The sequence below is a fragment of the Antrostomus carolinensis genome, unplaced genomic scaffold, assembly GCF_000700745.2.
Source record: "Antrostomus carolinensis isolate BGI_N321 unplaced genomic scaffold, ASM70074v2 scaffold14816, whole genome shotgun sequence".
In the NCBI taxonomy this organism is placed as follows: domain Eukaryota; kingdom Metazoa; phylum Chordata; class Aves; order Caprimulgiformes; family Caprimulgidae; genus Antrostomus; species Antrostomus carolinensis.
The window spans coordinates 4,726-31,798 of NW_010324043.1; the positions used below are offsets into that span (position 1 = coordinate 4,726).

The 27,073-nt window shown below is 46.0% G+C and overlaps 2 protein-coding genes across 3 annotated transcripts in view; one reads left to right on the plus strand and one right to left on the minus strand.

The window, feature by feature from the left end:
• Window positions 1–1,235: 1,235 nt before the first annotated feature.
• On the plus strand, window positions 1,236–11,913 carry LOC104527163 (fibrinogen-like protein 1). Its single transcript, XM_010170808.1, has 8 exons — window positions 1,236–1,282; window positions 2,589–2,673; window positions 4,024–4,234; window positions 5,341–5,500; window positions 7,393–7,490; window positions 7,572–7,660; window positions 9,836–10,026; window positions 11,724–11,913. Exons 2-8 carry the CDS (start codon window positions 2,605–2,607, stop codon window positions 11,911–11,913), a joined length of 1,008 nt encoding a protein of 335 aa, XP_010169110.1. The 5' UTR covers window positions 1,236–1,282; window positions 2,589–2,604.
• A 4,809-nt stretch (window positions 11,914–16,722) lies between these two features.
• THSD1 (thrombospondin type 1 domain containing 1) overlaps window positions 16,723–27,073 on the minus strand; it is a 21,279-nt gene continuing 10,928 nt past the window's right edge. The window contains exons 3-4 of one of the 2 annotated variants that reach the window (XM_010170806.1): window positions 22,201–22,359; window positions 16,723–18,098 (exon numbers count right to left, since the gene is read on the minus strand). In XM_010170806.1, coding sequence (XP_010169108.1) covers window positions 16,723–18,098; window positions 22,201–22,359 — 1,535 coding nt within the window. The remainder of the gene's footprint in view (window positions 18,099–22,200; window positions 22,360–27,073) is intronic. The other variant, XM_010170807.1, reaches the window with a different exon arrangement.

A 27,073-nucleotide genomic window follows, 5' to 3' on the forward strand; every position in this document is an offset into this window, starting at 1 on the left:
GCGCTGCCTGGCTGGCTCCAGCTGAGAAAGAGATGCTGCTGTGGCTGACAGCCCCAGGGGATGGTGTGCAGCCCCCCTGTGCTCAGGAGCATGGAACCCCAGCACCCCGCAGTCGGCTGCAGGTACTGGCAGAAGGCGTGGGAGAAAGGACCAAGTACCCACTATGGAGGAGAGGAGACATTTCACTCATTTAATTTCACAGCTGCCAAAACCAGCCTAAAACTGGAGGTAGAGAGCAAGTGAGAAGAAAAGCACTGTTTACATAATCCTTTGGCAGTGAAATGGGTCAGCGGTTCTTGCAGGAGAAGAGGAATGCCATTTTTAAGAAATAAATAGCGTTGCTGTACTTGGTAAGAGCTGGACAGTCCTGCTTTCCTGGAGATTAACACAGAAGTTTACAATGGGCTTATGTGCCTTGCCTTTTGGCCGCACAGTCTCTCCTCTGAACACAGCTCTGTGAAACAGAACGTTCCTGCTGTTTGCTTTAAAATAATCCATAATTCCTTGGCCATAATGCAAAGGGAGGCACCCATCTGTTTGTTTGGGTTTTTTTCTACTCTCTTCCACAAATGTCCCTGTTTGTGTTAACTAGAAAATCTAATCATCCAGCTCAGAGGAGAGTTACACAACCGCAAACCTCCTGAGATTTCAGTCAAATAGCGAATCTTGCTTAATACCCCTGTGTTCGCATCTTGCTTCAGATTTGCAGCTCCTTTGGCGTTACAGCTGTGCTGTGCTTTTACATATAAACCAGATTAAACAGCAAAAGGAATGCTGAAGGGAAAAGCTGCGTTATTTCCACCTTGCAGGACTTACTGAAATGAGCCTGGCTGTATTAAATGTGAGATAAAACTCCCACAGGGAGCATTAGTCTGAGTGATTCATATAAACACTTAAAGAAGTCTGCCTTGGTTGAGCTTCCTAGTCAAATGAGGTGGGTAATGGTGCACAACCAGCAGAGCCCCTCTCCTTTGAAGAGCACCGCTGATAGAAACCTAACTTGTTTATCCTCAGTGAGAAGCAGCAGGATGAGTATTGGGTAACAACAGATAACTCAGGGTTTGGGTAACTCTTTCAGGTGAGGAATTGCAAGTGTCTTTTCTGTGGAGCTGCCTAGCGCTGTGAAACGTTCTGTGTCTGCGCCCTTGATGTGGGCCATCTGGAGAGGAAATCATCGACCTCTAGAAATGCAGCCAGGTCTATGATTGCTTTATTTTGCAGCTGACTTTTAAGGGAGCTAATCTTATCAGGAGGAGGTCTGAAGGAAAAGCACACGTTACAGGTATGTGCATTTAATACATGTTGATAAAGGTGTAGATGAAGTTGCTTTCTTTCCTTCTGGTCTGCACTGTCTGGTTTTCAGAAGCCGTTGCTCAAACCCATCCTTCCTGTTAGCTTTTTGCCTCCGCCCACGTGCTGTGGGGCCCAATTCCTATTTCAGCATTGGTGCTGCAGCCACTGGCACGGCTGCCGCGGAGCAGTGTGAATGAACAGCACCAGTGGTCACGGGCTCCGGGGTCCCCTGCTGTAATATTGAACTCTTCTCTCTATGAGCTGAAAAAATGCCACGTGCTGGGTGGGACACCCACCTGCAGGACATCTTTTATGAGTGACTTCCACAGGGCTTGCCTTGGGCCCTGGCCTGCCCAGCTTGGCAGATGGCTCCCCTGTCACAGCGGCTTTGCTGGCTCTGGAAGCAGCCCTAGCATTAGCTGCTGCGGGGATGCTAACAGAGCTGTAGCTGAAACAAAGCACGTCGCTGAGAGCATAGAGCTGGGTAGCCAAGTTTCTGCAGCACTTCCAGATGTGAAGCGGGGGAGTTGGTTTTAGCCTATTTTTCAGAAATTTTTAATTCTTTTTTTTTTTTTTTTAAAGCACCATGCAAGCACACTGCGAACAATTTGTACTGTTTGCTCGCACTCAGCTGTGTGTTCCCAGTGGCAGTCACTTAGCATTTTTTTGAGCTGAGACTCTCTGACTGAAGCCCCATCTGTGTGCTGGGGCAGGCCGGCAGCAGAGATCTCTCCCGCTGAAATCCAAGCAAAAACTATCCCATGCCCAGTCTGTCCCACGTGTGACTTCTGTCCTCACCTCCAAGGTAATCCCATCCTGGCAGACCACTCCATGGACCGAGGAGGGGCAATGCCTATGCTCACTCAACCAGGAGGAAAAATTCCTCTTAACTTTGGGGATTTTGGACTGAATAAGGACTGCAGGATTTTGGCCAACCAGTTTGGCAAGGAGTGCTTCAAGGAGGCGTTATTGCTGAGAAACTTTCCTGTCTGCGTGGGCACTCAAGAGAAGGGGCAGAGGCTGGCAGAGAGTCATGCCCAGTATTTATTTCTCCAGGGAAGCCTGGGCCCAAGACTTGATCCCCCTGTCAGCACACTGCACTGCTGTTTTAGCTTCTCCTTAACGTGCATCTTAGGGATCAACTTCATCCATTTTTTACTGCCTATAGTTTCAAGCAAATTCCTTAACAAGTCCTGCAGCATTTTCCAGGTAATTAAATGTGATTGTGAGAGGGGATTAAGTCGTGAGAGGAACTAAAGAAACCTTCAGTACAGTGTGTTAATACTTCTTTTCAGGTGATGAGAAATAAGCATGATGATGTCCTGGTCACTGCTGCTCCTTTTCCTGGTCAGCTTTGGTTCACCTGCACCCAGGTTGTCGGTGCGTATCTCTCAGCCAGTGTCTGTACTCAATGATTTATCATTCCCAGTCATGCAGAGTTATGTGCTCCCCCACAAAAGGGACGTGGTCATGCAAGAGCAGAGCAAAAAGGTGTCTGCCTGCAGCTAAAGGAAGGTCACTTGCTGTCTTGATTATACAGGGTTTTCATGGCATTAGAGGGTGGGCAGCCTTCTGGATGGCTGGACTGACATTGCCAAGAATTAAAACCAACAACAAAAACCCCTTAAAGAAACAAAAAATTGATCTTGTGGCCACTGAAAAAAATACTCTGCTCTGTTCCCTCGGGGAAAACTGCCTTCATTTATTCATTGCAATTTAAAAAGCAGAAAGGAGAAGACATCGTAGGCATAGTCTGAGGCAATCTATACTCTTCTGATGAGCAAATTACTCTTGGGCAATCCCAAGGAGGTACAGATTTTGGCAGGGAGAGTTTGGCGAGCTTGGGGTTGTCTGCAGCAGGTCCCTGTGTGCTTCCAGCCTGGAAATCCTCTGTGGAGGAAAACCAACAGGCCTAGGAGAAGGAAGAGGCAGCTGGGAAGCCACATTTCTGCAGGATCATCAGTCTGCTGTCCGGGGCAACTGCTTGTTTTGCTTATACCTAGAACTGGTCCTGACCTGGTATCACTCAAGCCAGCTTGCTCAAAGTGAAAATAGCAACTGATTCTTACTGCACAGGCTTGCTTGATTGTCTTGGAAGATACTTTGTTCTATTTTCTTACATTTTTAATTGAGTAACACCAACCACAGACTAGATTGTCACTGGAAATGTTTACCCCAGTCAGTGTGGACCAGATTCTGATCTTGGCTATGGTAATGCAGCTCTGAAGCTACTCCACTGATCCTGCTAGGCTCACTGCTTTCTGCTGATTTGCACCAAATATCAACTCTTTTATTTTCCAGTTTTACAAGAAGACGCTTCTGAAACCTCGCTGGTTTGGACAGGCTGCAGTGCGAGAGCTGATTTTTCTCCTTTTACTACCCTGAGCAGTTTAATAGTCTGCAAAGAGTCCCTTTGAATTCATTAAATGGGAATCAAGATGAATGATTTTTGTCCAAGTGCTTTTCTGCATACCTGATCATATTCTGGGATGCTCTGAGCAGTGGCAGGATCATTGCAGAAAGCTCTTTTCCAGAGCTTTGGGTTCAACTCAACAGCCCATGTTGAGTGCACAGTTCATGTATCTTAGAGAAACACCACCATCAAATTGCCTTTATCCACAGAGGCAGTGTGACATGTTAGGATCAAGAGGAAAGAGACAGTCCTTTCTCTGCCTCTCTGTTCTTACCATTGACTGAAGCATGGGGTTTTCTGTTTTATTTTCTCCATAGGAAAAAGATATCTGCCTCCAAGACAACAATAAATTAAGACAAAGGTTAAAACACCTTCAAGACTTGCATTACTTATATGAGCTGCAACTGAAGGACATTCTGGAGAACACTTACCATAGAACAAAAAGTGGGCTGTTCTCAGGCAACAGGAGCATGCAACATGAGATGCATTTACCCACAACCAGTGGAAATTTGATAGTCTATGACCAAGGTATGGCTTGCAGTAGCACATATGGAAATTTCAGCTTGCCACAATGTTTATTTCTCCTTGAAGTGCCCCATGTGTCATATTTTATTTCGGATAAAAGTTTTAGAATTTTTAAAGTGGATTGTGTTTTAAAATGCAGTCAGATACATGGGAAGGAGAAGGGCAGACTGCTGGCCCTGGTACCAGCAGACATTCCCAGGGCTGGAGTCAGTTGCCCCAGCTTTAAGCAGCTACCGCCCAGGTACAAAGCAGACACCTGCAGCTGGGCTCCTCACCTGGGACTCTGGTGCAGAGAGGAACAGGCACCTCTTAGCTGTTTTCCATCAGACCTGCTTTAGATACCTGCTTTAGGAAGAGGTAGGTCTTGCTCTGGAAGAACCCATTTCCCCTGAGTGACTTATGGGAGCCCAGAGTGCCTGGCTCAGCTGCGGGCACTGAAAACTATTTGGAGGAGCCCAGGCTCCCTGTTCCTTGGCTCCTCAATCACTTCTGTGGCACAGTAGCAGGTGTGCGTTCTCTGTTCCTTGGTATCACTTTGAGAACATGGTCATAACTGGAATCATGGCCTGTGGCCAAGATTTTCTCCTTCATGAGCATTACACTGAAAGTGTGAAACACTGAGGTCCTGAAAGGCGCTCTCCTGATACAGCCGTGGTAGAGCTAGTCACAGGAACTCAGCCTCTCATTTTAGCAATTTTGGGCCCCAATACAGTCTGAAGTACAGCTGAGGTTACCTTCCACATGGAAATTAGCTTCCCTGCAAATGATCCTGCTGACAGAGCTGGTCCTGGTCCTGTGTCATGTCCATGCTATAGCCCCAGCCTGAGCTGCAGCTGGCCCATATCTCACCAAAGATTTGGGAATGACTCCCTCAGAGGGCATGGGTTCTCAAGCCTTGCTGCTCTTCATCGGGCCCAGCATTTTGCAAAGCAGCATTGCTACTACCTTATGAACCATTTGCTTTGCCTTTGCAAGGCCTGCAGAGCTATTACACAGCCTGGCCAAGTGTCCTTGTCCCACACAGTCTCTCAGCAATGTTTTCTCTTGGCTGCACGTACCCCTTTGCCATCCCCCTGCCCTGTTTAACAAACTGATACTGTTGTGCCTAGATTGCTCTGCACTGTATAATCGGAAGAAGGCTACAAACGGCTACTACCGGATCAGGCCTAGAGCAGACCAAGACCCCTTCCTGGCATACTGTGACATGTCTGATGGTGAGGGCTGGACCGTCATTCAGCGGCGGAGTAATGGCAAGGAGAATTTCAACAGGTGGGTGCACCATGGTTGAATCAACAGGGCTCACAGTCAGGTCTCCAGCTGCCACCCTCTGTCCTGCTGCCTGTCGGAACTCAACATTTCAGAAGCAGGATATGCAAGACTATGCTTTAGTGAAGATAACTCTGTGCATTAGGTTAACGTGGGGGTACACGTTGGCAGCAGGAGGCCATTTTCAAAATGGACCTATAAAGCCTTTTCCATGGCTTCTCTGCATTTGGGTAAGGGTGTACATGTGTGCATATTTGTTTTATCATTATTGGGGACTGCTGAGGGCTCCAAAGTGGCAGGCATCTGCTGCCAGCACATAGACTGAGACCTATTAAACATAATCACAGAATCACAGAATGTCAGGGATTGGAAGGGACCTCAAAAGATCATCTAGTCCAATCCCCCTGCCAGAGCAGGAACCTAAATGAGATCACACAGGAAGGTGTCCAGGATTTTGAATGTCTCCAGAGAAGGAGACTCCACAACCTCCCTGGGCAGCCTGTCCCAGGGCTCTGTCACCCTCACTGTAAAGAAGTTTCTTCTCAAGTTTAAGCGGAACCTCCTGTGTTCCAGCTCACACCCATTGCCCCTTGTCCTACCACTGGGCATCACTGAGAAGAGCCTGGCTCCATCCTCCTGACATCTGCCCTTAACATATTTATAAACATTAATGTCTGTTCTCATACTGGGAATCATTTTCAGCATGGTGTAACATTTATTTCTTTATTCAGATAATTAAAAAATAAGCCAAACCACTGGTCCAGATTGTTCTTTCTCTATGCGAAAATCCCAGAGAGATAACTTTCACCTGGAAATCTCCAGGAGGAAAGATTTTCTGGTAGCACAGTAAAGAAGAAACATTCCCATGCAGATTAATTCACTATCACAGCACATGCAATTTCAGGGCATATTTAGTGCCTCTTTCAGTGAGTGCAGTCCACTGCAAAGCTACCTCAACTGGCTTTAAGCTGGCTTGCCCAAAGAATGGTAGCTAACTAACTAGCCATGGTAGTTCAGCTCTCAGCACATGTGAATGAAAAACATCCTGAAGAGGAGCACTGACTGGTATGTAGGTCAGGCAGAACTAATATCCCTAATAACAACATGAGAGAGGGAATAAACATGGGGTTAGTAGAGCTGGAAATTATGATTCACAGGAAGTATATGTGAATATCAAAGGTAATACATAAATAACAGAGGAGATTTTGAGAGAATGAAATTATGAGAAGAAAATAATAGCAGGAGATTTCTTTTAGAAAGATGAACTCAGAGAATACTGACGAAAAGTAAGTAAATATTTTTGAAGGAAAAGTTGCCACATCCAGACAGTGATCCTGCAAAAAAGCAGAGGTGAGAATGGTCAATGAATCAAAAACAGATTTAAATGGAAAAGGAGCACAAAGAAAACCCAGATATTTTCCTTTTCTCTTCATCTGGAAGCTTTTGTTTGCAGCTTCTATTCAGTTTCTGATTCTTCACCATACCACACCATACATCCAAGATTGTAGCATATTTTAGACTGCAAAATTAATTTCCAACTAGGAGTGCATTTGAATTATGACTTGCTGAAGAATGGTATCAGATGCTTTGCTGAGACCAATATGACAGCTGCTGCTTTCCATCTAATTGACAACCTTATTCTGTGAGCACTGCATCTGACAGTTTGAAGGTTTGATCCCAATATATGTGTGCGCACAGGTTTAACGAGAGAAGTAAGCTGTGAGTTGTATTTACTTCTAAGGCAGAGTGACAAATTTCAGCTCAGCTTGCAACGAATCAGATACTTTTAGAAAACCTTGTCTAGAGACACAGGTGAAGTTTTACTTGTTACCATAGCTAAGTCTCACAAACTAATTCCCTCACATGCTGCAACCGATATTTGTATCTCACTGCAGGAAATGGGATGATTACAAACTGGGATTTGGGAAATTCCAGGGCAAGAATGATGAATACTGGCTGGGCAATGACCACATCTATGACCTGCTCGCTAGAGGTGCAAGTATTTTCCCTCCACAGATTTCTTTACAATTTGCATGTGAGAGTTCATTTTAACAGGACATGGCTTTGTGTTTAGGAGAGATCTCATTAAAGATTGACCTGATGGACTGGCACGGGGAAAAACGTTATGCAATCTATGAAAATTTCCAGCTTGCAAATGAGCAGGTAAGAAACGGGGAGAGTGTTGATTTGCTTGTTTTATCTGGGAGGGTGGGGCATCTGCAGCATCAGACTTCAGTATCAGGGTTGTAATTACAGCTCTGCAAAGCTTATCTGGGAGCAGGGATGTATGCCTGGAACTTCTTCCTTCACAACCCCTGAGTGCCCGAGCCACCGGGTGACAGGACCACACGTACACGTGCGTGCTCTCTTGCTAACTCTGCTGCTGCACAGAGAGCAGCTCTCTGCCACAGGGCACAGGGATTCCCACATGCATTTGCCTCCAGCCTCATGGTTAAAGGAGCCCTCCATGAGGGAGGAGATAATGATCTGAACCTCTGCAAGGAAACTGAATCCTGTTCTCCTGCTTCCTGGGAGGGTGTTTCAGACTGTCACATAAAAGGCAGTAACCAGAACAAATCCTCTCTACTTTGTTTAAAAAGAAAACAGTGAACTCTAATCAAAGCCTTGAAAGAGCAGTTTTAAGTTCCCAACTTGAAGAGTGGTACCCGTAGCACTACACTTAGTGCTACAGACACAGAAAACCCAAAGACAGACACATCCCTGTACTTCCATGTGTGCGTTCTAGCTTGAGACAGTGTCCTGCTCACTGCAGGTGCTGCTCTTCGCAGGGCCGCCTTTCTGAACACCACGTGTAAGTAGCCTGAATACTCAAGGACATGAGTTCCATTGCACAGACCAGTCCTAGTTCCATCTCCATCACTGCTCCAGAAATGTATGCATTACATAAAGTTTGCAATTAGAGTTTCCTTATGAAAAGTTCAAACAGCTGCATTTTAATACCTTAAAGCTATTTTTAATAAATAAAAGTGGAATATGATGATGGGAAAAAGCCCACACCACAAAAGTAATCATAGAATCATAGAATGGTTTGGGTTGGAAGGGACATTAAAGATCATCTAGTTCCAAACCCCCTGCCATGAGCAGGGACATCTTCCACTAGACCAGGTTGCTCAAAGCCTCATCCAACCTGGCCTTAAACACTTCCAGGGAGGGGGCATCCACAACTTCCTTGGGCAACCTGTTCCAGTGTCTCACCACCCTCACAGGAAAGAATCTAAACCTACCTTCTTCCAGTTTAAAGCCATTGTCCCTTGTTCTATCGCTACATGCCCTTGGAAAAAGTCCCTCCCCAGCCTTCCTGTAGCCCCTTCAGGTATTGGAAGGCTGCAATAAGGTCTCCCTGGAGCCTTCCCTTCTCCAGGCTGAACAGTCCCAACTCTCTCAGCCTGTCCTCATAGGAGAGGTGCTCCAGCCCTCTGATCATCCTTGTGGCCCTTCTCTGGACTCACTCTAGTAAGTCCATGTCCTTCTTACATTGGGGGCCCCAGAACTGGACGCAGTACTCCAGGTGGGGTCTCACAAGATTTGAGTAGGACAAAATCACCTCCCTCGACCTGCTGGCCACGCTTCTCTTGATGCAGCCCAGGATAGAGTTGGCCTTCTGGGCTATGAGCACACATCGCCTGCTCACGTCGAGCTGCTTGTCCACCAGTACTCCCAAGTCCTTCTCCTCAAGGCTGCTCTCAATCCATTCTCCACCCAGCCTGTATTTGTGCCTGGGGTTGCCCCAACCCAGGTGCAGGACCTTGCACTTGGCATTGTTGAACTTCATGAGGTTTGCATCCATCATCCATCTCTTATCAAGTGTCTCTTAGGTCTGTTAGCTGTGCACAATGGAATTATTCTTCTAAGTATTCCTACAAGGACAGGAACATTTAGCTAGAAATCAAGATGGCTTCTAGTTCTTGGAGGAGCAAAATTACTACGGAGTTATTCTTGATGAACAACTGATCAGTTTATGAACTCATCAGTTTATGAACTGATCAGTTTATGCCAACTAGTTGGCACAGTTTCCTGCCAAATTGTTCTTGATGAGCTAGGAAGAGCCTTCCAGCTTGTTGTATAGTGTATCAAATGGTTACTGAAAGACAATAAAGCCTGAAGACCTTTGTAGCAGCAGCAGTAACTAGCAATCTGGAAGTTTAAATCCTGTAGTGATCTACACTGGGATCATTAAAGCACGTCCAAAAGTCACCCTTGACTTCAACAGTCATGCCTTTGATAGCAGATACAATGACTAGAGCAAATTTGATCTAAAAAATAGGAGGAAGGGCAGAAAGAGCTGATACCAAAGCCATGTTTCACATATTTTTGCAGGACAATTACAGGTTATGGTTTGGCACCTATTCTGGTAACACTGGCGACGCTCTGTCTGGTGGGAGCAATTTTGAAGATCAGTGGTCAGCCTCTCACAGAGGGATGCAGTTCACCACATCTGACAAAGATCATGATCGATTCCTTGCAGGCAACTGCGCATTAGAGAACAAGGGCGGTTGGTGGTTTAACAGGTATGGAAAACAGCTGATTCCTCTCAGATGTGTAGGGTGTGGGTGGTTGTACAGCCAAGAGGACTTGCCTGCCTTACAGCAGCTGGAGGTTGCTGTGTGTGTTTGCCACCTCACACAGCCAAATCTAAGATGTTCACACCTACAGATCCTGAAAGGAAAGCAATCTGCTTCTTTCGTTATGAAGCAAAGCAGGTAAGTTGCATTCATTTTAAGAAACTGGGCCACAGGTAAGTTGCACTCATATTAAGCAAACGTGGTGGTTTCACTTGGCTAGCAGCCAAACACAGCCGTTCACTCATTCCCCCCAGCCCAGGGGATAGGGTAGAGAACTGGGGGCAAGGGCAAGGCGACTCATAGATTGAGATAAGAATAGTTGAATAATTGAAATAAAACAAAACTTAAAATAATACTGATATCAAGATAATAATAATAGTAATACTAGTAATTAAATATGTAAATGAGTGATACACAGTGCAATTGCCCACCACCTGCCAACCAAGCCCAGCCCGTTCCCAGATAACGAACCTGGAGGAGTGACAATCCTGAACCAAAACCGCAATCCCGGAAAAGTGAGAGCCCGAGTGAAAGTCAGAGAGAGCCAAAAGAGGAAGAGACCCTCACTGATATACTGGACATGACGTTACATGATATGGAATATCCCACTGGCATATCCAAATGCCAATTTAGCTTATTAATTTAAATATTCCTCGCCCCCTAAGATCTTGCGCTTGTAAACTAACAAAGCATGAAGACCTTCACTTTCAGCGACAAAAATGAAAACATTGGTATGTTATCAATGTTTCCCTCATAACAAATCCCAGGCTGAAACCAAAACACAGAACTATTCTAGCTTCTAAAAAGAAACCTAGCTCTCTCCCAGCTAAAAACTAGGACAGCAAATGAGTCAGAGTAAATGCACAGTGGGGAATGACCTGGAAGGAAAAGAGCACAATTAAATTCTTCCATGTGCTTTGGGTTATATCCCAGGAAAGAAAGTAATTGTAGCCACTGCAAGGTGAAGTATGTACAAAAGATATTTCTCTGTTGTAGAGCACGTCTAGGGGGTGAGCTACCCCTTAATAGTCCTGATGGTATGTTTGCTAGTTGGGCATACCCCACACACCAACAGACAGGGACTCAGGTTCACCTGCCCTGGGAGCATGGACATGACACACAGCTCTTGGTTCTTCTCTGCTTTAGTGCAAGATGAGCTGCCTCTTTGACCAGGCCCTCATCCCACGCAAATTTAAATCAGTGGAGTTACAAAAATGTATATAAATAGTGGGATTTACTTTGATTAAAAGGCATCTGCATTTTTAGGTGTCAATACATAGCTGCCTACACTGGAGCTAGAGCCTACTAAATGGCACTACACCCCTCTGTCTAGGCAACTGAATCATGGCCCTACTGACTTGAAGGAGTCAATGGGTTGAATTATGTGTCAAGCATGGGTGTCTACTTTAGGATGACCCACCTAATTCTCTGGCCTCCATTAAATGCATTAACCAGACCTCCACAGACTATAGTAGAGAACCAGTTTAGTACAGACAGATACATCTAGGTGCCTGAACCTGTCGATGAATCCCACCCTGGTATTTCCAAATGTGTGCTGTGTGACAATTGTACTTCACTGTAATGATGCAATGTCTTCCCACGCTAAACTAATCTCCATTTTCCCTCTCCTACATTGTTACAAGGTGCCATGCTGTAAACCTCAATGGACGATACTACAGAACAGGAAGGTACAATGGATCCCATGACAATGGCATAGTTTGGTCTACGTGGCATGGGATGTGGTACTCGCTAAAATACTCGGCCATGAAAATCAGGGCTCCATTCTTTGTTGACAGTGAGAGTGGAGATGGTGAGAACAGTCAGGGCAACTGAAACCTGCTGCTTGGAAAGAAAAGAAGTAGAGATTGAAAAGAACTGTGTAAGTTAATAGCCGCCCTCTGCTGCTGCTCATTGCCAAACCTGCACTGTGCTAACTGGAGTGGCACCTGTTTCTACTAGCTGAAGCTAACATCGTGACTTGTTTGCACACAGCCAGCCAACAATTTAATAGAAAACATAAGGATCTTGGGCACTGAATAACCACAGTTTTCTTTTTCAGCAATTTCAGAACTTCATTGGAGAGTGTTTATGAAAAACTCTCTGGACCTTGAATGATCAAGCATATTCTTTTACCTAGCTGTACTCTTTAAGGGCTAAATCCTTCTCATCTTGATTTTAAACATAAGTGCTTCAGTTAGGAGAACATAAGACGAGAAACAACAAGGTGATGGGGAACTGAGCTTCATCTGGTGTGCCTTTGTTAGTGCTTTGTTCTGGATCAGGAGAATGTTTTTAAACAACTATCCCTATGGTCTCCAATTGCCAAGCTTCAGTTGCAGAATGGTCCTGGAGTGTGTGAAACCAAACCAGTGAGTGGATGGACGTGCTTCAACTGCTAACATGCATCCAGACTAAGGCTACTTCAAAGTAATCCCCCACAACATGGATAGCGTGGACACCAGGCTTCATTGCCAACAGTTTCCTGCTGCAAATCCACTTCTATAGCACACTATGACACAGTATGACAAAGACAATACTGGTAGCCAGACTTAAGCCCCAGATTAAAATTAGGCAGATTTTGCTAAATATAAAATGTGCACAAATATTCTTAGGAGTTCATAAAATGCAGTCATGATTCATTTGTATGTTCTTGTGTAATTTACCAGATGACTTTGAGTTAGTGAAGGGGAATCAGAGAACAGAAAGTGAACTGTAAGGCATGCTGCTTTCATTGTCTCATCAGAGGAAGAGCAACACAAATGACTAAAAGAAATGGAATACTGAAAATTTATTTTCCACAAGTTGTTAATAACAACAGTTAAAAACAAACAGTAGTATCAGCTTGATGCAAATCATTTAACTACCATGTTGCAGAATGAATTATAATATTTTTTTAAACTGGTAGTTCTTTTCCATTTATTTGCTTTTAGATTCATACATACTGTAATTTGTATTATATATCCATAAAGTATGAAATAAAACCATCTGAGTAGGACTCAACACTTTGTATCTGATTTTCAACAGTAAGAACTTGAACAGTAATTTGGATGAAAAGCTTGAGAAAGCTCATAACATTCTTTCAGTGTTGTCCCTGGTGCTTTTTGACTTGTACCCTGGTGCTGTTGTGGGTAGTTGAGAGGGTCTGTACGTTTAATTTCCATGGTTCAAGCTGTCCTGGCGACAATGCAGAGACATGTGAAGGTTCAGTGTAACATTTGGTTTGGTTCCTCTGCTTTGGCAAGAGGTAAACCCTGTTCTCGCTCCATCCCAATGACTGCAAACGTGAACATGGGACCACAATGGGCCAGCATTCCAGGGAGCCATTCCAGGGAGCCATTCCAGGGAGCTTTAAGAAAGTCTGTGCCTCAGCAAGGCTGCATCGCTGCCCTCTTTCCAAGTGTTGTCACACACCCATGTGGAACAAAACTTGCACCTACATCTCTGAAATGAGGTTCCCCTTGTGAAGGGCTGCAAAAAGCCAGCACTTACTGTTTCCTTTCTGATCACTACTTCTGTATTTTACAGTAGTAAAATCTTAGTGCAAGGTTGTAACTGTACGTTGGGACCATAAGGAATCACTCTGCACATGTTATAACCATGTCACCACTGATGCAGTGCTGAGGGCAGTAAGGATGATTTTTGTCTAGGCAGAAGACACAGAGACATGTGAGTGAAATAAGTTAATGCCTTCTGGCAGATGATGCTCAATCCCATTCTTCAGTAGAGGGCTAGGGAAGCAGGGTAAAGATTAGAGACTGGTGATGCTCAACTCTGCGTGCTGGAAATCAACTACACCACCAAAGCAACAGCATTAGTGGTTTGACAGTTCATTAAGCAGGTGATAACCCATCTGATAATGGAGCATCAAGCTGGAGATAGTCAACAGGGCTTATTCAGACAACTGCTACCCATCCCAGTTCCCCAGGGAGCGAGCAGTGCGCAATGTAGAAGTCCACAGTTTGGAGCCTGTTTCCCCCTGTGTCAATAGGCAGAGGCAGGCATTATCGTTGGACTGCCTTCAGCCAACATCAGTGTTCACGGTGCGTTTTTCTCTGAGAGAGAAAAAGGGGCCATGATCTCACAAGCTGGGAGGGAAGGGGTCTGCCTTGCTATCTTAGGTAAGATAGATATCTTACCTAAGTACATCTAATGCATTACAGTAGCTGTTCTGAACAGAGCCCAACACTGAGACAAGGCTGCAGGAAGCTGTATTTGGCTTGGAGCAAAGCTTCCCCTCCTCTACCCTCCTGCAGTGCAGAGAACCCCCTTGGAGATGCAGGGGTCACAAGGCTTTGTGTAGGACACTGCAACTGCCACAGCAACCCTAGGAAGTGTTTCAGAATCCTCTTTATCTTAATAAACAGGGTAAAATGCCACCAGCAGAGTACTTATTTTATCTGAGGGCTACCGCCAAGCTCAAATCACTCCCGCTGAAGGTCAGGGAAATGTCTGCTGAATGTTGCTCTGCTGTACATTTTATCTCTCATTTCTCCAGGGTCTCCTGCGCCAAGAGGCTCACCAAAGCTGTAAATAGATGTAGCACTGTAGCTCCAACGCTGACAGATCACTGCTTCAGGGCGAGCACACTTCACACAGCGGAGTCTACCCTAGCACGGGGGTGGTAAGTAACCTGAGTAGCAATTGCTTCAGAGGTCTGATTTCCAGCTCATTTAAGTCAATTTAAAGACCCGTTATATTTGATTACCCTTGGATCAGTTCTCAGGTGTGGATTTGATTACCCTTGGATCAGTCCTCAAGTGTGGACATGTTTTCAAATGCTTTAAACCACATTTCAAGTTGACAGTTTATGGGAACACGCAGCTAGTACGAATGCTGTGCCGTGCCGAAGGGCTGAACGTTGACAACACAGCGTGCTGGTGCAGCTCCTGGGAAAGAGGGAGCTCACATTGCCCTGTGAGTCAGATCTGGTGCTCCAGCAGCAGCTACAAAATGTTACCCATCAAAAAGGCTGTTCAAATGCAGGGTCTGACTCTGGCGGCCAAACGCTGAGAGTCTGGCTCCTCCCAGGCTGCCCCAGCAAGTCCTCCCACTGCGCGCCTGTCAAGTCACCCTGCAGGCTTTGGACATTCAGTGGGGTGCGATGGGTAACTGGCTAGCACACAGTGATGTTGCTCTCCCTTTAAAATTGTTGTTGGTTTGGAGGAAACAAAAAAAAAAGTGGGATTGGGAAATCTTATCCTTCCACTCAGAATGACAGTTCTGAGAAGGACAGCACCCTACTGCTGGAGAACTGAGCACACACTCATTTTTCCTTCACACCCACAAGGCGGGTTAAGGGGCACGTAGGGTTGGGCTCCTTACGGGAGAGTTGTTCCAAGACTGACAGTCCTTTTCCTGAACCTACCCTCTCTCACTCCATCCTTCACGGGCAGCATCTCCTCTTACTGTTGCCCAACAGCATTCTCCTGGTCTCTGCAAACTCCCTGAAGAGACGGTTTTCCTAACAAATGGCAGCAAAGTCTCTGAGTCATTCTTGTTGGCCCGAGCTCTGTCTCTGTTGTTAACTGGGGTTTCAACCCAGCTCTGAATACTCGCAGCAGTGTGTAATTGCCAATTTTTGATCTCTGGTTTTAAAGCACATGAAAAAAAATAAAAGTAACTTTTGTACTTCACCATCAGATTATCTGGGAATCACCAGATGTTGTCAAGCCACTTCAGTTTTTCTTTTTGTTTGCACAACAAGTATTCATCAAGTAAATTTGTTGTTCACTGGTTTTGTTCATAATTTATTTTGAGCTTGCAGTAGCAGTATTATTGTCAATTTATTTACATTTAAAAAGAAGTTTAATAAAGGCAAGGATGATTATGGAAAGAATGGGTGATTCAACAGTTCTCACTGCCTTTTACAGGTGCTTAAATGCTGTAGTAACATTTCTGTGAGGGCTAAAATGTGACCATCCATTTTCTTTGCCCGCCCAGTAGCAAATATTTGTACATTACTGTTTTCTTGGTAGAAATACTGACAGAAATAAAGTATCAAAGTCTTGAATGATGAAAAAAGCCCCCTCAATTTTAAATTCACTCCAAGTATCCAGCAACAGTTGTTTGTACTTTCATCCAGCCAGTTAAAAGAACCATCACTGTATGACTTACTTGAGCAACTATGACGAATCAACACAGTTCAATAACAACTACCAGAAAAACTATGAAAACTGCTCAAAACTTGAGGTTTGTGTTTTCTAAATGGGAAATCATTCACTAATTAGGACAGATGGTGGAGGATAGCTGACAACAGATGCTTTAGGATCTCATAATCTACTAGTACACAGTCCACAAGGTGAGAAAGGCTAGATCAGTGCCATTCATCATGTATGATGCATGAAACGTCACTGCTTTATGCAATAAACTCTATGGGCTATTCCTGCGTCACGCCTTCACTAACACGTGCTTTCCCAGGGCATTCTGTGTGTATTTTACACACATACATACAAAAAATAATGACATGGAAGCACTCTCCAGTAATTAGAAAGGAATGTGTTCCCACAAGTCAGACTTGGGGCATTACTCCTTCCTGTTCTGTGCAGAGGGAACACGGTTCCCACTGCTCCTTCCACCAGAAGCCAACAGATCCCGCAGATCGTCTCCCACACACGCCCCTCCTGCAGGGCTGCGACGAATCACTCAGATCACCAGCTTCTCGATACTTAAAGTACTTGTTTCATCCTCTTCATTTGAGCCAAAATATCCGGGGAGGTCGATCATCTGCTGCTCTGCCTCCGTTAAGCCAAAAGTAGTATTATCATAAAAGGCAAACTCAGGGTCCAAGGGGAAGCTCTGGCACTTGTCCCGTCGGTATTGGGCTGGGCTTATACTGAGGCCTCTCTGGGAATTGTCTTTGCCAGCTGGGCCCGCTTCCTTCCGCCATGCACCTCTGGGGTTAGGTGAAGGGCCCCTCTTACATCGGCTGGGCTCAGGCTTATCAGCCGCCTTCTCCTGACTGTCAGGCTGGTGGTCGGTCATCAGGTCCAGCTTCTTCACCGGGGGACCTGCCCTGTGGTGGCACTTTGTGCCATGGCCCTGCGGTTCACACCCTGGCACAGCGCTGTGGGGGTGATCCAGCTTTTCACAAGCTGGATTAGCGTTTCGTGATTTTGGCCGCATCCTGTCCTCCAAACCCTGGTCCCACGTTCTGGTCCTGGAGTTGTAGAGAGGAGTCTGTCGGGGGGTGAGGGTGGACATGCTTCTCTCTCTGAAAGGCCTGGCCTTTTTAGTTTCATGGAAACTTGCAGTTCTTCTGAAGTGAGGGTTTCTGTGACAGCCTCTCTCAGAGAAGTCCCCTCTGTTATCCTGGTGCTTGAAATGAGCTCTTCTGATTAAGGTTTGGGTAGGGCTCATTGCAGGATTGGCCTGCGAGAATGGAAAATCCAGCCTAGGGTGAGAGCTTTCCCCTGGGAATTTGGGCTGACTGCCTGGCTGGTCCGGAAATGGAGATTTGATCCTAAATTTGTTTGCCACTGCCTCCTCTTGGTTTTCCCCACTCAGAGGAAGCATTGTGGTGGCACCAACAACCGTGTCTGTGAGGGGATTCTGAGAGACATGGTACACCTTCGTGGTCTCAGTCAGGCCTTTCTTCTTCATCTCTTTCAGCTGCTGCTGTGCGAGGCGGTAGCTGAAAATTGGAGGGATTATTTTTTGGGCGTTTGGCTGAAAGTTCTCACTTCCAGAGGCATCATCTTCCTGGGCAAACTGGAGGCTTCGCCTGTAGGTCAGAGGAATGTTAACAGGGGCATCCCCTCCTTCTGCGAAGCTGTCTCGCTGCTTGTTGCCTTGGCAAATGTTCTCTTCGTCGGAGTTTTTCCGGAAGCCGGGGGAATGGACGGAGTTTCGGCGGACGGCAGTGCTGCACTTCTGAGTTCTGCAGAGCTTCCTCCAGAGGGTGATGAGAACGGTGGCAAAGATGATGAACAAGCATAGAGAGATACCTGTGATGGTGACTATATTATTTGCTTTCTGGTCCTCTCCTGGCTGGATAGAAGGTGGGGTGGGAGGCTTGATAGCTGTAACAAAGAGCACACACATCTGTCACAGTCGGACTGTCATCAGCATTTTGGTATTTTAGGATGGATACTTTACTACAAAGGAAAAATAACCAGTTCATACAGTACAGGAAGTTGTCTGCCATTAAAATTTGCTCATTGTAGATGACTAGCTACTGATCACTTCAAACTAGCAGGAACAGATCTACTTACTTTAAACCAAGGCTCTCATGGACCTTTTCAATATCATTGCTTTGCCTGTTCTGCCATTTCCATAAGGCACTCCTAGATACATGTACAGTGGGATAACAGTATTTGCCCTCCTTTAGGAAGTACATTGCCACCCCCTGGTGAAAAGTGCCATAAAAAAGGTGAAAATAACTCAGGCTAGTACTTCAGGTATCACTTTAAAATTACTTTTGGGATAGCTTAAGTGGGCGTGAGAATTGCAGTGAGTTTGAGGAGCAGAGAGGCAGCACTAGCAGGGACAGTATAACTTTTCTAAGCAGACCTCTGAGGGTGCTTCTTCCACCACTGCAACATCATCACAACCCCAGAGGACAAAACCTTTCCTCCCACAGCAGGTTCCTAACTGAGAAGAAGGCCATTGCTCTGGTGCCCATGGCATTCTGGTAATTGACACTCTTCTGTCGTAGACTGGAGATGGGCCTTCAAACAGGCAAGAATACCCTACAAACCTGTAATATGAACATATCAGAGCTTTCCACAGCCCTATTTACACCTCTCACCTGCATACTGCAACACATTACAGACAGCTGAACCAACAAGAGACCAATAATTCTTTTTTTGGATGAGGTTTCCAGCATTTCAGTAGCAGCCCTGAGCGGAATACAACACAGTTGATGGATGAATTGGTCCAGTAGCTAATTTTAGTGTCGGGTAGCACTCACTCCCCAACTTCTTGTGGCCAAATATCAGTTTCATAAGGCCATTAAAATGTTGATGGAGGACAAGGCTGCTCCATGAAACTGTGAGCTCGAACTGAACCACTTAACAACCTTCTCCCAGTCTCTAATTTTATGCAGAACTCAGAGTCTTCCATCGGGGTGATGGACAGTCTGCTGTAAAACTTGCCAGGTGCTCCTGCCTGCACCACAGTGACTGTCCAGCCATAGGAAATGCATCTGCAGAATAACAAGAAGCAGACACCATGTACTTCCCATCATCCAGAAGAACACTCATTCAACAGTGAGCTGGTGGCACAGCTATTAGGTGTGCAGGATGCACAAATGAACACAGCCCAGAAGGTCTCAGGCTGCTACAATAACAGATGTGCAGAGTGCTGGGTGGGTAGAAGAGCCATATCTTTGACTGAGGACTACTTGACAACCCCAAGACCTTTGAAAAGTCCTGCTATGGGATTAACCTTGAGCTTCATGTCATTCTGAGAACTCAACATCAGCATAAAGAATAAGACCACTGCCTGCTGAATTTTTTTTAAGGATCCCTAAAACTTGCATTCAGCACAACGTCATAATGCCTTGAGCACAATCCACTGCCCTTCTGGGGGCCTCAGTGGCAAGTGAACACGCTGGCCCCAGGGGAGAAGACAGAACCAGCATTTGCCCTATTCAGTATCACCACAGCAGAGCAATTCACTCAGTGCTCATCCTTCTCTCAGTCTCACAGCTATTTTCTAAAGTCTCTATTTTCTATCTGGAATGCACAGTGTGCTGTATCATTTGGAGTAGAAAGCTAACAGCCAACAAACAGTGACGTTCGAAACAAGACTTAGTCACTTAGATTTGCTTCTCTCCACCTCATCTACCTCTGCCCCTGGCCTGTGCTGGTTTCATTTATTCAGCCATTTGCTCCACCTGCTGGACTAACGACTGCAAACAGTTCTGCTGAAAAAAAAGCTTGCCTGCTTCAGAAAGGTGGGAACAGCTGAGGGTGGGGAGCAATGACACTCCCAGCCCGAGATCAGACAGCAGATGAACGCTCTAAGATCACAGTGTCAACTCACTTGTTGAGCAACCTAAGATTCACTGAGATGAGATCATGAAGGTGATTCTGTAAAGGAAGCTGACAGATGTGGGAGCAGGAGGATTAGAAACCATGTGCAAGAGAGAAGTGAGGTAGTTCCTCCAGATGATCCCATGGCAGAGGGTGCAGATGCAGGCCTACTGTGCATCTGGGTTTTCTATAGATAAACCCTCTTTATTAATCCAGAGACCCCGCTGGACTTTGAGGATTGTCCAGACGTGCTGAGCGCTGTCAGATAAGTCACTCAAACCAGACTGCCATGGCCATGTGCACCACGTGCACACAGGACTGCTGACCCCTCTGGAAACCATGATAAGCCTTATACAGCTGCACATCTGCATGGGAAGAGTGACCCCCTCCAAGAAGCACCAGAGAGGCCTGTCACTTCCGTGGGTACAAAGCAAGGCACACACCCAAAGCATGTGTCCAGCACATGCTTTCCATGCACAGACCCTGCTCCACAGAGCTCTGTGCACCAGGACTGCTCTCTGAGCTCCAGAGGAGTGAGGTGAAAAGGGATGGTGAGGAGCCAAGCCAAACACTGTGCTTATGGACATACCCCTCCAGCAGGTAACAGGAGGCACAGAACAGCACAACTCAGGACCAGCTTTAGAAAAACCCCAGCCACCCCACTGCATTTTGCTGGTGGCATCACTGCCTGCAGCAGTCTGACAGAGCTGGGCATAGAAAAGACAACTAGCCCTACAGCAGGGTATTAGATTGAAGCTGGCCAGTAATTTCCAGTCATTAAAAACCATCAAGACACTTCAACAACAAACTGCTAAAACATCCCAAGTGCTGCACTAACACTGACAAAACGCAATACCTGGTTTGACAGAATGTAATTTTTAATATTTTCCCTTCACTCAACCTTTTGTTCAATACCAACCCATTTCTTACAGTGCTCCCCAATACATTTCAATCCTGCCTGTATATTTCTGAGCCTTGCATTCAACAAACAGCTTGAAGCTGGTTCAAGCCAACTGCTCTGTCCTGCCCTCTTCCTGCTCTGGCTACACATTCTCCCCCTCTGCTGCTCTTCCCTTTTCAGAGGCACAAGCATTGCAATGGCCATGTGATAAGCAAGTTCTTCACATCCCCAAACCGGGGACCCATCTTTTACCTGGCTCCATTCCAGTTCTACACACTCCACTTTTACTGGCACAAGGAAGTGCATGAAAACAACCAAAGCAAGGGGTAAGGTATTGCTCACTTTGTAATAGCTTAAAATAGCTGTTAAATTACAGCCTGAAAGCCTATGAGTCTGCACAGACCCTTCCCTTCCCCATCCCTGCCACCTATGGCAACTGTGGGACATGAAGGTATTGGAACATGTAGATCAGCCAGTTTCTGAGCAGATGGACCTCCAGAGCCTCTTGGCATCAGCACCTTCCTTTTCAGCAGGGAGTTTTGCACAGACTAAGCACCATCACCTCTTTAAAAGGAGCTACTTCTCCGGCCCCTCATGCTGGCCACAAGCAACTGATTATGGTGATGGCACAGCCTCATCCCACCTCACCAGGGGCCATACGGCTGCTGTAACCCCCTCTCACCTCACAGGAGGCTCAGGTCTCCTCTATCCGCACCCACCTGCCACCCACCAGCACCAGCCAGCATCAGCCAGCCTGTCCTCTTACCAGCCAACAGCAGTGGCAGGGGGAGACCTGGCACTACCACCTCAAAAAACTCCAGCATGGGAACTCCACGCTGCCGGTCCCAGCTGGAACCAGTACTCTTTTTCTAGGTTTCCACTTTTTAATAGGTTTTCATTGCCTGGAGTCTTTGGCCTTTGGTACTGAACATGTTTCGTTGTCCCAAGACTTCTCCTCCAACCCTTCCCCATCCTGTGGCCATGCTGGAGATTTTAAACCCCTTCCATGGCACTCATGGCATGCAGAAATCTTAAGCCTTGGAGCACTATCTCCAGCTGTCCCACAAATGCATGCAGGCTCCCATTGTACTCCATCGACTGCAGGAATGTGACACTCTCCCAAAATCACTGTGACTGAAGGAGAGATCAGATGCTCCATTTTACAAAGCCCTCCTAATAACAGGCCCTTAGCTTTTGCCAGAGCAGACATGCGACCACAGGGAAGAAGAGAGCAGAGCTACGTACCCAAACACTCCTCCAGCGAACACAAGGACGTCTCCCTCGGTGATCCAGGGCAGCCTGGTTTTGCCGGCGAGGAGCTGAGGCACTCTCGGAAGCGTTCCCGGACACCATCCCCACAGGTGACGCTGCAGGGGCTCCAGGGCTGCCACGGGCTCCACGTTTCTGTAACACACAAGCTCACAGCAATGAGGAATGCGTCTGTCTCCTTACCTTTACAGACACAAGCATGTGTCTTCTCTTATTTAAGAAAACCAGCAATAAATAACCAAACAATGCAAATGGCAACACCAAAAGAGCAAGAAGGTTCCAGGGACCTGCTCCTGTTCCCATCAGAGTCTGGGGCAATGCTCACGCTTTTTTTTTTTCCTTTTTTCACTCCAGTGCCAGCCAGCGACACAGATGTCAGTTAACTGAGGCTGGCAGGACCTGCCTGGAAGAACAGCAAATGGAAATTAATCCACAAATCCTTGGAATGCGTTCGTAATTTATATATTAATCCAATTCCTGCCTGACAAATAGTGCTTTTAAAGCAGGATAACTTCATTGACTTAAGTGTAGTTACTCCTGATTTATATGACTCTGAAAGGAGGATAAGCCTACAAGCCCTAATGAAACAGCAATATTGTTTTTTCTCTTTATTATCTTCTCAGCACACAAACATGTTACTGAATCATTCATTTGACAGCTTACAAGTCCCTATTGTTTTATTGCTTATGGTTAGGCAATTAACTCAAGATGAAATTTTGCAGGTCCATTTATTTATTTCAAGTGGAGGCAGGCTCAGGTTCTAATGCTACCTCAAATATTAACATTTTTAATATGTAATGAAACCCCTCTTTTGTTTAGGCAACATGCTCATCCAGTATTTCACACTCAGACTTTACAGCAGCGAGAACCCAGAGACAGAAAGGGACCATTCCTGCGCAGATATGACAGCCGTGACACTGAAGCAGGACCACAACTTTAAATTCCAAACCATGCACAAGTCGAGGTGCAACCTATAAGGACAGATACCCTGGGGACCCTCCTATGTGTCAGCTGACTGAGGCACTTGGCTTTGAAATGTGCCAGAAAGAAAAACAATAGACCACTTACTCCATTTCACCACTCACAGATAAAGTGGAAAATCAGCTAAATCACAAAATGTAGCTTAAATTTGCTAAAGTTTGGTCTTTTAAATAATTTATGATGCTGCTACTGCCAACACTGTCATGATCTTTAATTTTCTTACACCATTGGTTTGGTGCTAGCATGCCACCGAGCTTCTGATCAGTGATCAATTTATGATGCTAATGACCAGACAGTGTTGCATGACTGGTAACAAGTGATAGAATGAGAGGAAACAGCCTCAGGTTGTGCCAGGGGAGGTTTAGATTGGATATTAGGAAAAATTTCTTCACCAAAAGGGTTTTCAAGCATTGGAAGAGGCTGCCCAGGGAGCTGGTGGAGTCACCTGCCCTGGTGGCATTTAAAAGATGGGTAGATGAGGTGCTTAGGGACATGGTTTAGAGGTGGAATCGGCAGCATTTGGTTTATGGCTGGACTCAGTGATCCTAAAGGTCTTTTCCAACCACTACAATTCTGTGAAATGGCTTTATGATTTCAGGTTATATTGGTCGCTGTATTGTTCATTGTGTGTTATTATTTTTAAAAGTCTTGAACAAAAATAAATACAGCTGTGTTTTAATAAACATGACATTTTAACTGCTTTGGGCCCTGTCCTACAAATTTTTGTGAGCACGCCAGTATGAATAACGTTAAAGTGAGCAGCGTAACAGGACCAGCCGGGACGTTCTCCTGCACGCAGGTACTCACCTGCATTGCAGGATGAGGCCTGAAGGTTTTGAGGTTGCACTCGTGCCATCAGACAAGCGTGTGTGGGCACATATTCATGTACATCTGCGTGCATGTTCGAGTACATCTGCCTCGCCTCACGCAGAGCAGAGATGGGCATGGTGAGGCACCCCAGTGGTGCTGCGGTTTTAAGCCCATCCAACACAGCGTGTCCTCCCTGGCTATCTGCCACTGGCTCCACCACAATACTGCGGTATCTATGATCACAGAATCATAGAATCATAGAATGGTTTGGGTTGGAAGGGACCTTAAAGATCATCTAGTTCCACCCCCCCCTGCCATCAGCAGGGACACCTTCCACTAGACCAGGTTGCTCAAAGCCTCATCCAGCCTGGCCTTAAACACTTCCAGGGAGGGGGCATCCACAACTTCCTTGGGCAACCTGTTCCAGTGTCTCACCACCCTCACAGTGAAGAACTTCTTCCTAATATCTAATCTAAACCTCACCTCTTCCAGCTTAAACCCATGTGCCCTTGTTCTGTCACTAACTGCCCTTATGAAAAGTCCCTCCTCAGCTTTCTTGTAGCCCCTTCAGGTACTGGAAGGCCACTATAAGATCTCCCCAGAGCCTTCTCTTCTCCAGGCTGAACAGCCCCAACTCTCTCAGTCTGTCCTCATAGGAGAGGTGCTCCAGCCCTCGGATCATCCTCGTGGCCTCCTCTGGACTTGTTCTAGCTGCTCCATGTCTCTCTTGTGATGGGGGCTCCAGAACTGGATGCAGTACTCCAGGTGGGGCCTTATGAGAGCGGAGTAGAGGGGGAGAATCACCTCCCTCAACCTGCTGGACACGCTTCTCTCGATGCAGCCCAGGATACGGTTATTGGCCTTCTGGGCTGCAAGCACACATTGCCGGCTCATGTTCAGCTTCTCATTCACCACCACTCCCAAGTCCTTCTCTTCAGAGCTGGAAGGCTGTCTTTTACTCTGTACTCTTTGAGCACCTCTCTGCCTTCATCCCTCTGTCTCTGGAGCTGGTGAGCTGCTACAGCAGGAGAGAGGAGCCCAGAGCAGGCTGAGCTTTCACACTCCTCCTCCAGTTTGCAGCCGTGCCACTTCCCAGTGAAGTGTGAAATGGAGCAAGACTGGACAGTGTGTGGTGTCGGGAAGAAAAGGAGTCAGAGGATGTCAAGGAGGGGGGAACTGGGGAAGGAGGCCCTCAAAGGTACAGACCCTGGACAGCTGCAAAATCACACCAGCTAGTGAGCAGAGCTATTAGTGAGGGCAGCAAGAAAAATGTCCATAATCAAGTCAGACAATGGCCCCCTCCAAAAGACTTCATGGTATCACAGTATTTGGGGATCTCAACGACACTTCTCTTTGTACCAGTATCATTAAAGACTCCAGCAGCATCCCTTATCACTGGCAGAGGGAGATAGGCTAGCCGGAGAAGCACCCACCTCCTTGTAGACTACTTTATGTGAGCAGCTTGGTGAGTACCTGCCATAATTTCCAGGGTGTGACCTATCTCATTTCCCTCTCTCCATATTCACTGCTCATTTAAACTTCTGTTAATTACAGTCAGATATAGAGGCAGACCCAGAAAAGTTCTGGTTGCCTCCAGTGCTAACACTGGTGACAGTGGAAGGTGCTTGTGTTCCTACAGGAACATTTAGGATGAGTAATTTTCTAACTTTGACGTCAAACCTGTGATGTGTCCATTGCTCCAGGGCATTTTTCACTGACTTCTGCTTCAGCTGAGGGCAGAGAGTTCCCTAGCAAAAACACTTGTCATCCATAGCTTTGGGGCTAAGAATATGTACCTTAAGCAGCAGGAGAGCAGGAAATGTTCCAGCTCCCATGAAAGACCAGAGATTTAAACTCCCACAACTGGCTCTGCAACCTCCTGCAATTACCAGAATGTAAAAGAAAATGAAGCAGAGTTTATTCTCCCCCAAGGAAATGAAATGATTAACCTCCATTTAAGATGAACAGATCCAAAGCGCCAGGGGAAAAACCAGAAGGTATGCACTAATGCTCTCATAAGTGTGAATATTTTCACATACAATTGAGGAATCAATTATCAACGTGAAGACATCTAACTGATGAGTTAGTTTGAAATAGCTGACGGTTGGCAGATCTGCCAACATGAAAGATAAATGCAATTAACTGTGTTAATTGTTGCTCTGCATAAAATATCTCCCCTCAAATTTCCATGTTTGTAAGACTTTGAGCATGCAGTGCTACCCAATGGCGCAGTCAGCGAGGGATGCTCAGCATCATCTTTCCAGCCTGACACATGCCACAGTCCTAAGCTCTTCAACAAGACCAGTGATATGGGATAAAATCACTGATTATTTACAAGCTCATGGAAATGCCTACACTAGCCTGGGGGATTTCAGGGTATTTGTGGAAGTTGAGATCAGTTTTTAGGTCCTGAGATTGGGTGTACACCATTGTACTGGTGTTTGGATAAGACCTGGGAAAACACCCTTCTCACCCATTCTGTGTTTCTCTGTTTCCACAGAAATGAGGCCTGGGTGCACTGAAATGGTGGCATGGTCCAAGAGGTTACTAATTTGGACAACTAAAAGCCAAGGATCCCTTTAAAGGAAGAAAACCTAGACTCCACCTGGGCACTTTACAGTCTTTTCCCCACAGGCTTCTTTAAGAATTGCAGAAGCACAGCCTAAAAATTTTTTTTCAGAAACTAAGAGCTATCCCAGTGAGTTCATAATACCCAATTTATTCCTAAAATGCTGCAAGTGTGGAGATGAAGCATTCACTGACACAGGAGAAGAGGATGGGGCACAAACCAGCCCTGGCACACCCAGATCCCCTGCATCCACCTGTTTCTAAATAAAAGCAAGCCAGGTACAGATTCAGGCAACAGAGCTAATTGGTTCCCAGATTTTCCTACAGATAGGCAGGTCTGATTCATAGAGTCTTATTCAGGGAGCAAGAATTTGATGGAAGTTGTATATCCCTGCCTGACCCTTAGATACTCCACTTGCTCCTCTTCCCCCTTACTGACTGCTTTTCCCTTCAGAAGAGAAAAATAAGTTCTTGCCCTACCTTCCTCTTT

Coding starts and splice junctions, on each gene's coding strand:
- LOC104527163 (XM_010170808.1), top strand. CDS start 2,605: ATGATGATGTCCTGGTCACTGCTGCTCCTTTTCCTGGTCAGCTTTGGT. Junction 4,235..5,340: donor TTTGATAGTCTATGACCAAG/GTATGGCTTGCA, acceptor TGTTGTGCCTAG/ATTGCTCTGCACTGTATAAT. Junction 7,661..9,835: donor TCCAGCTTGCAAATGAGCAG/GTAAGAAACGGG, acceptor ATATTTTTGCAG/GACAATTACAGGTTATGGTT.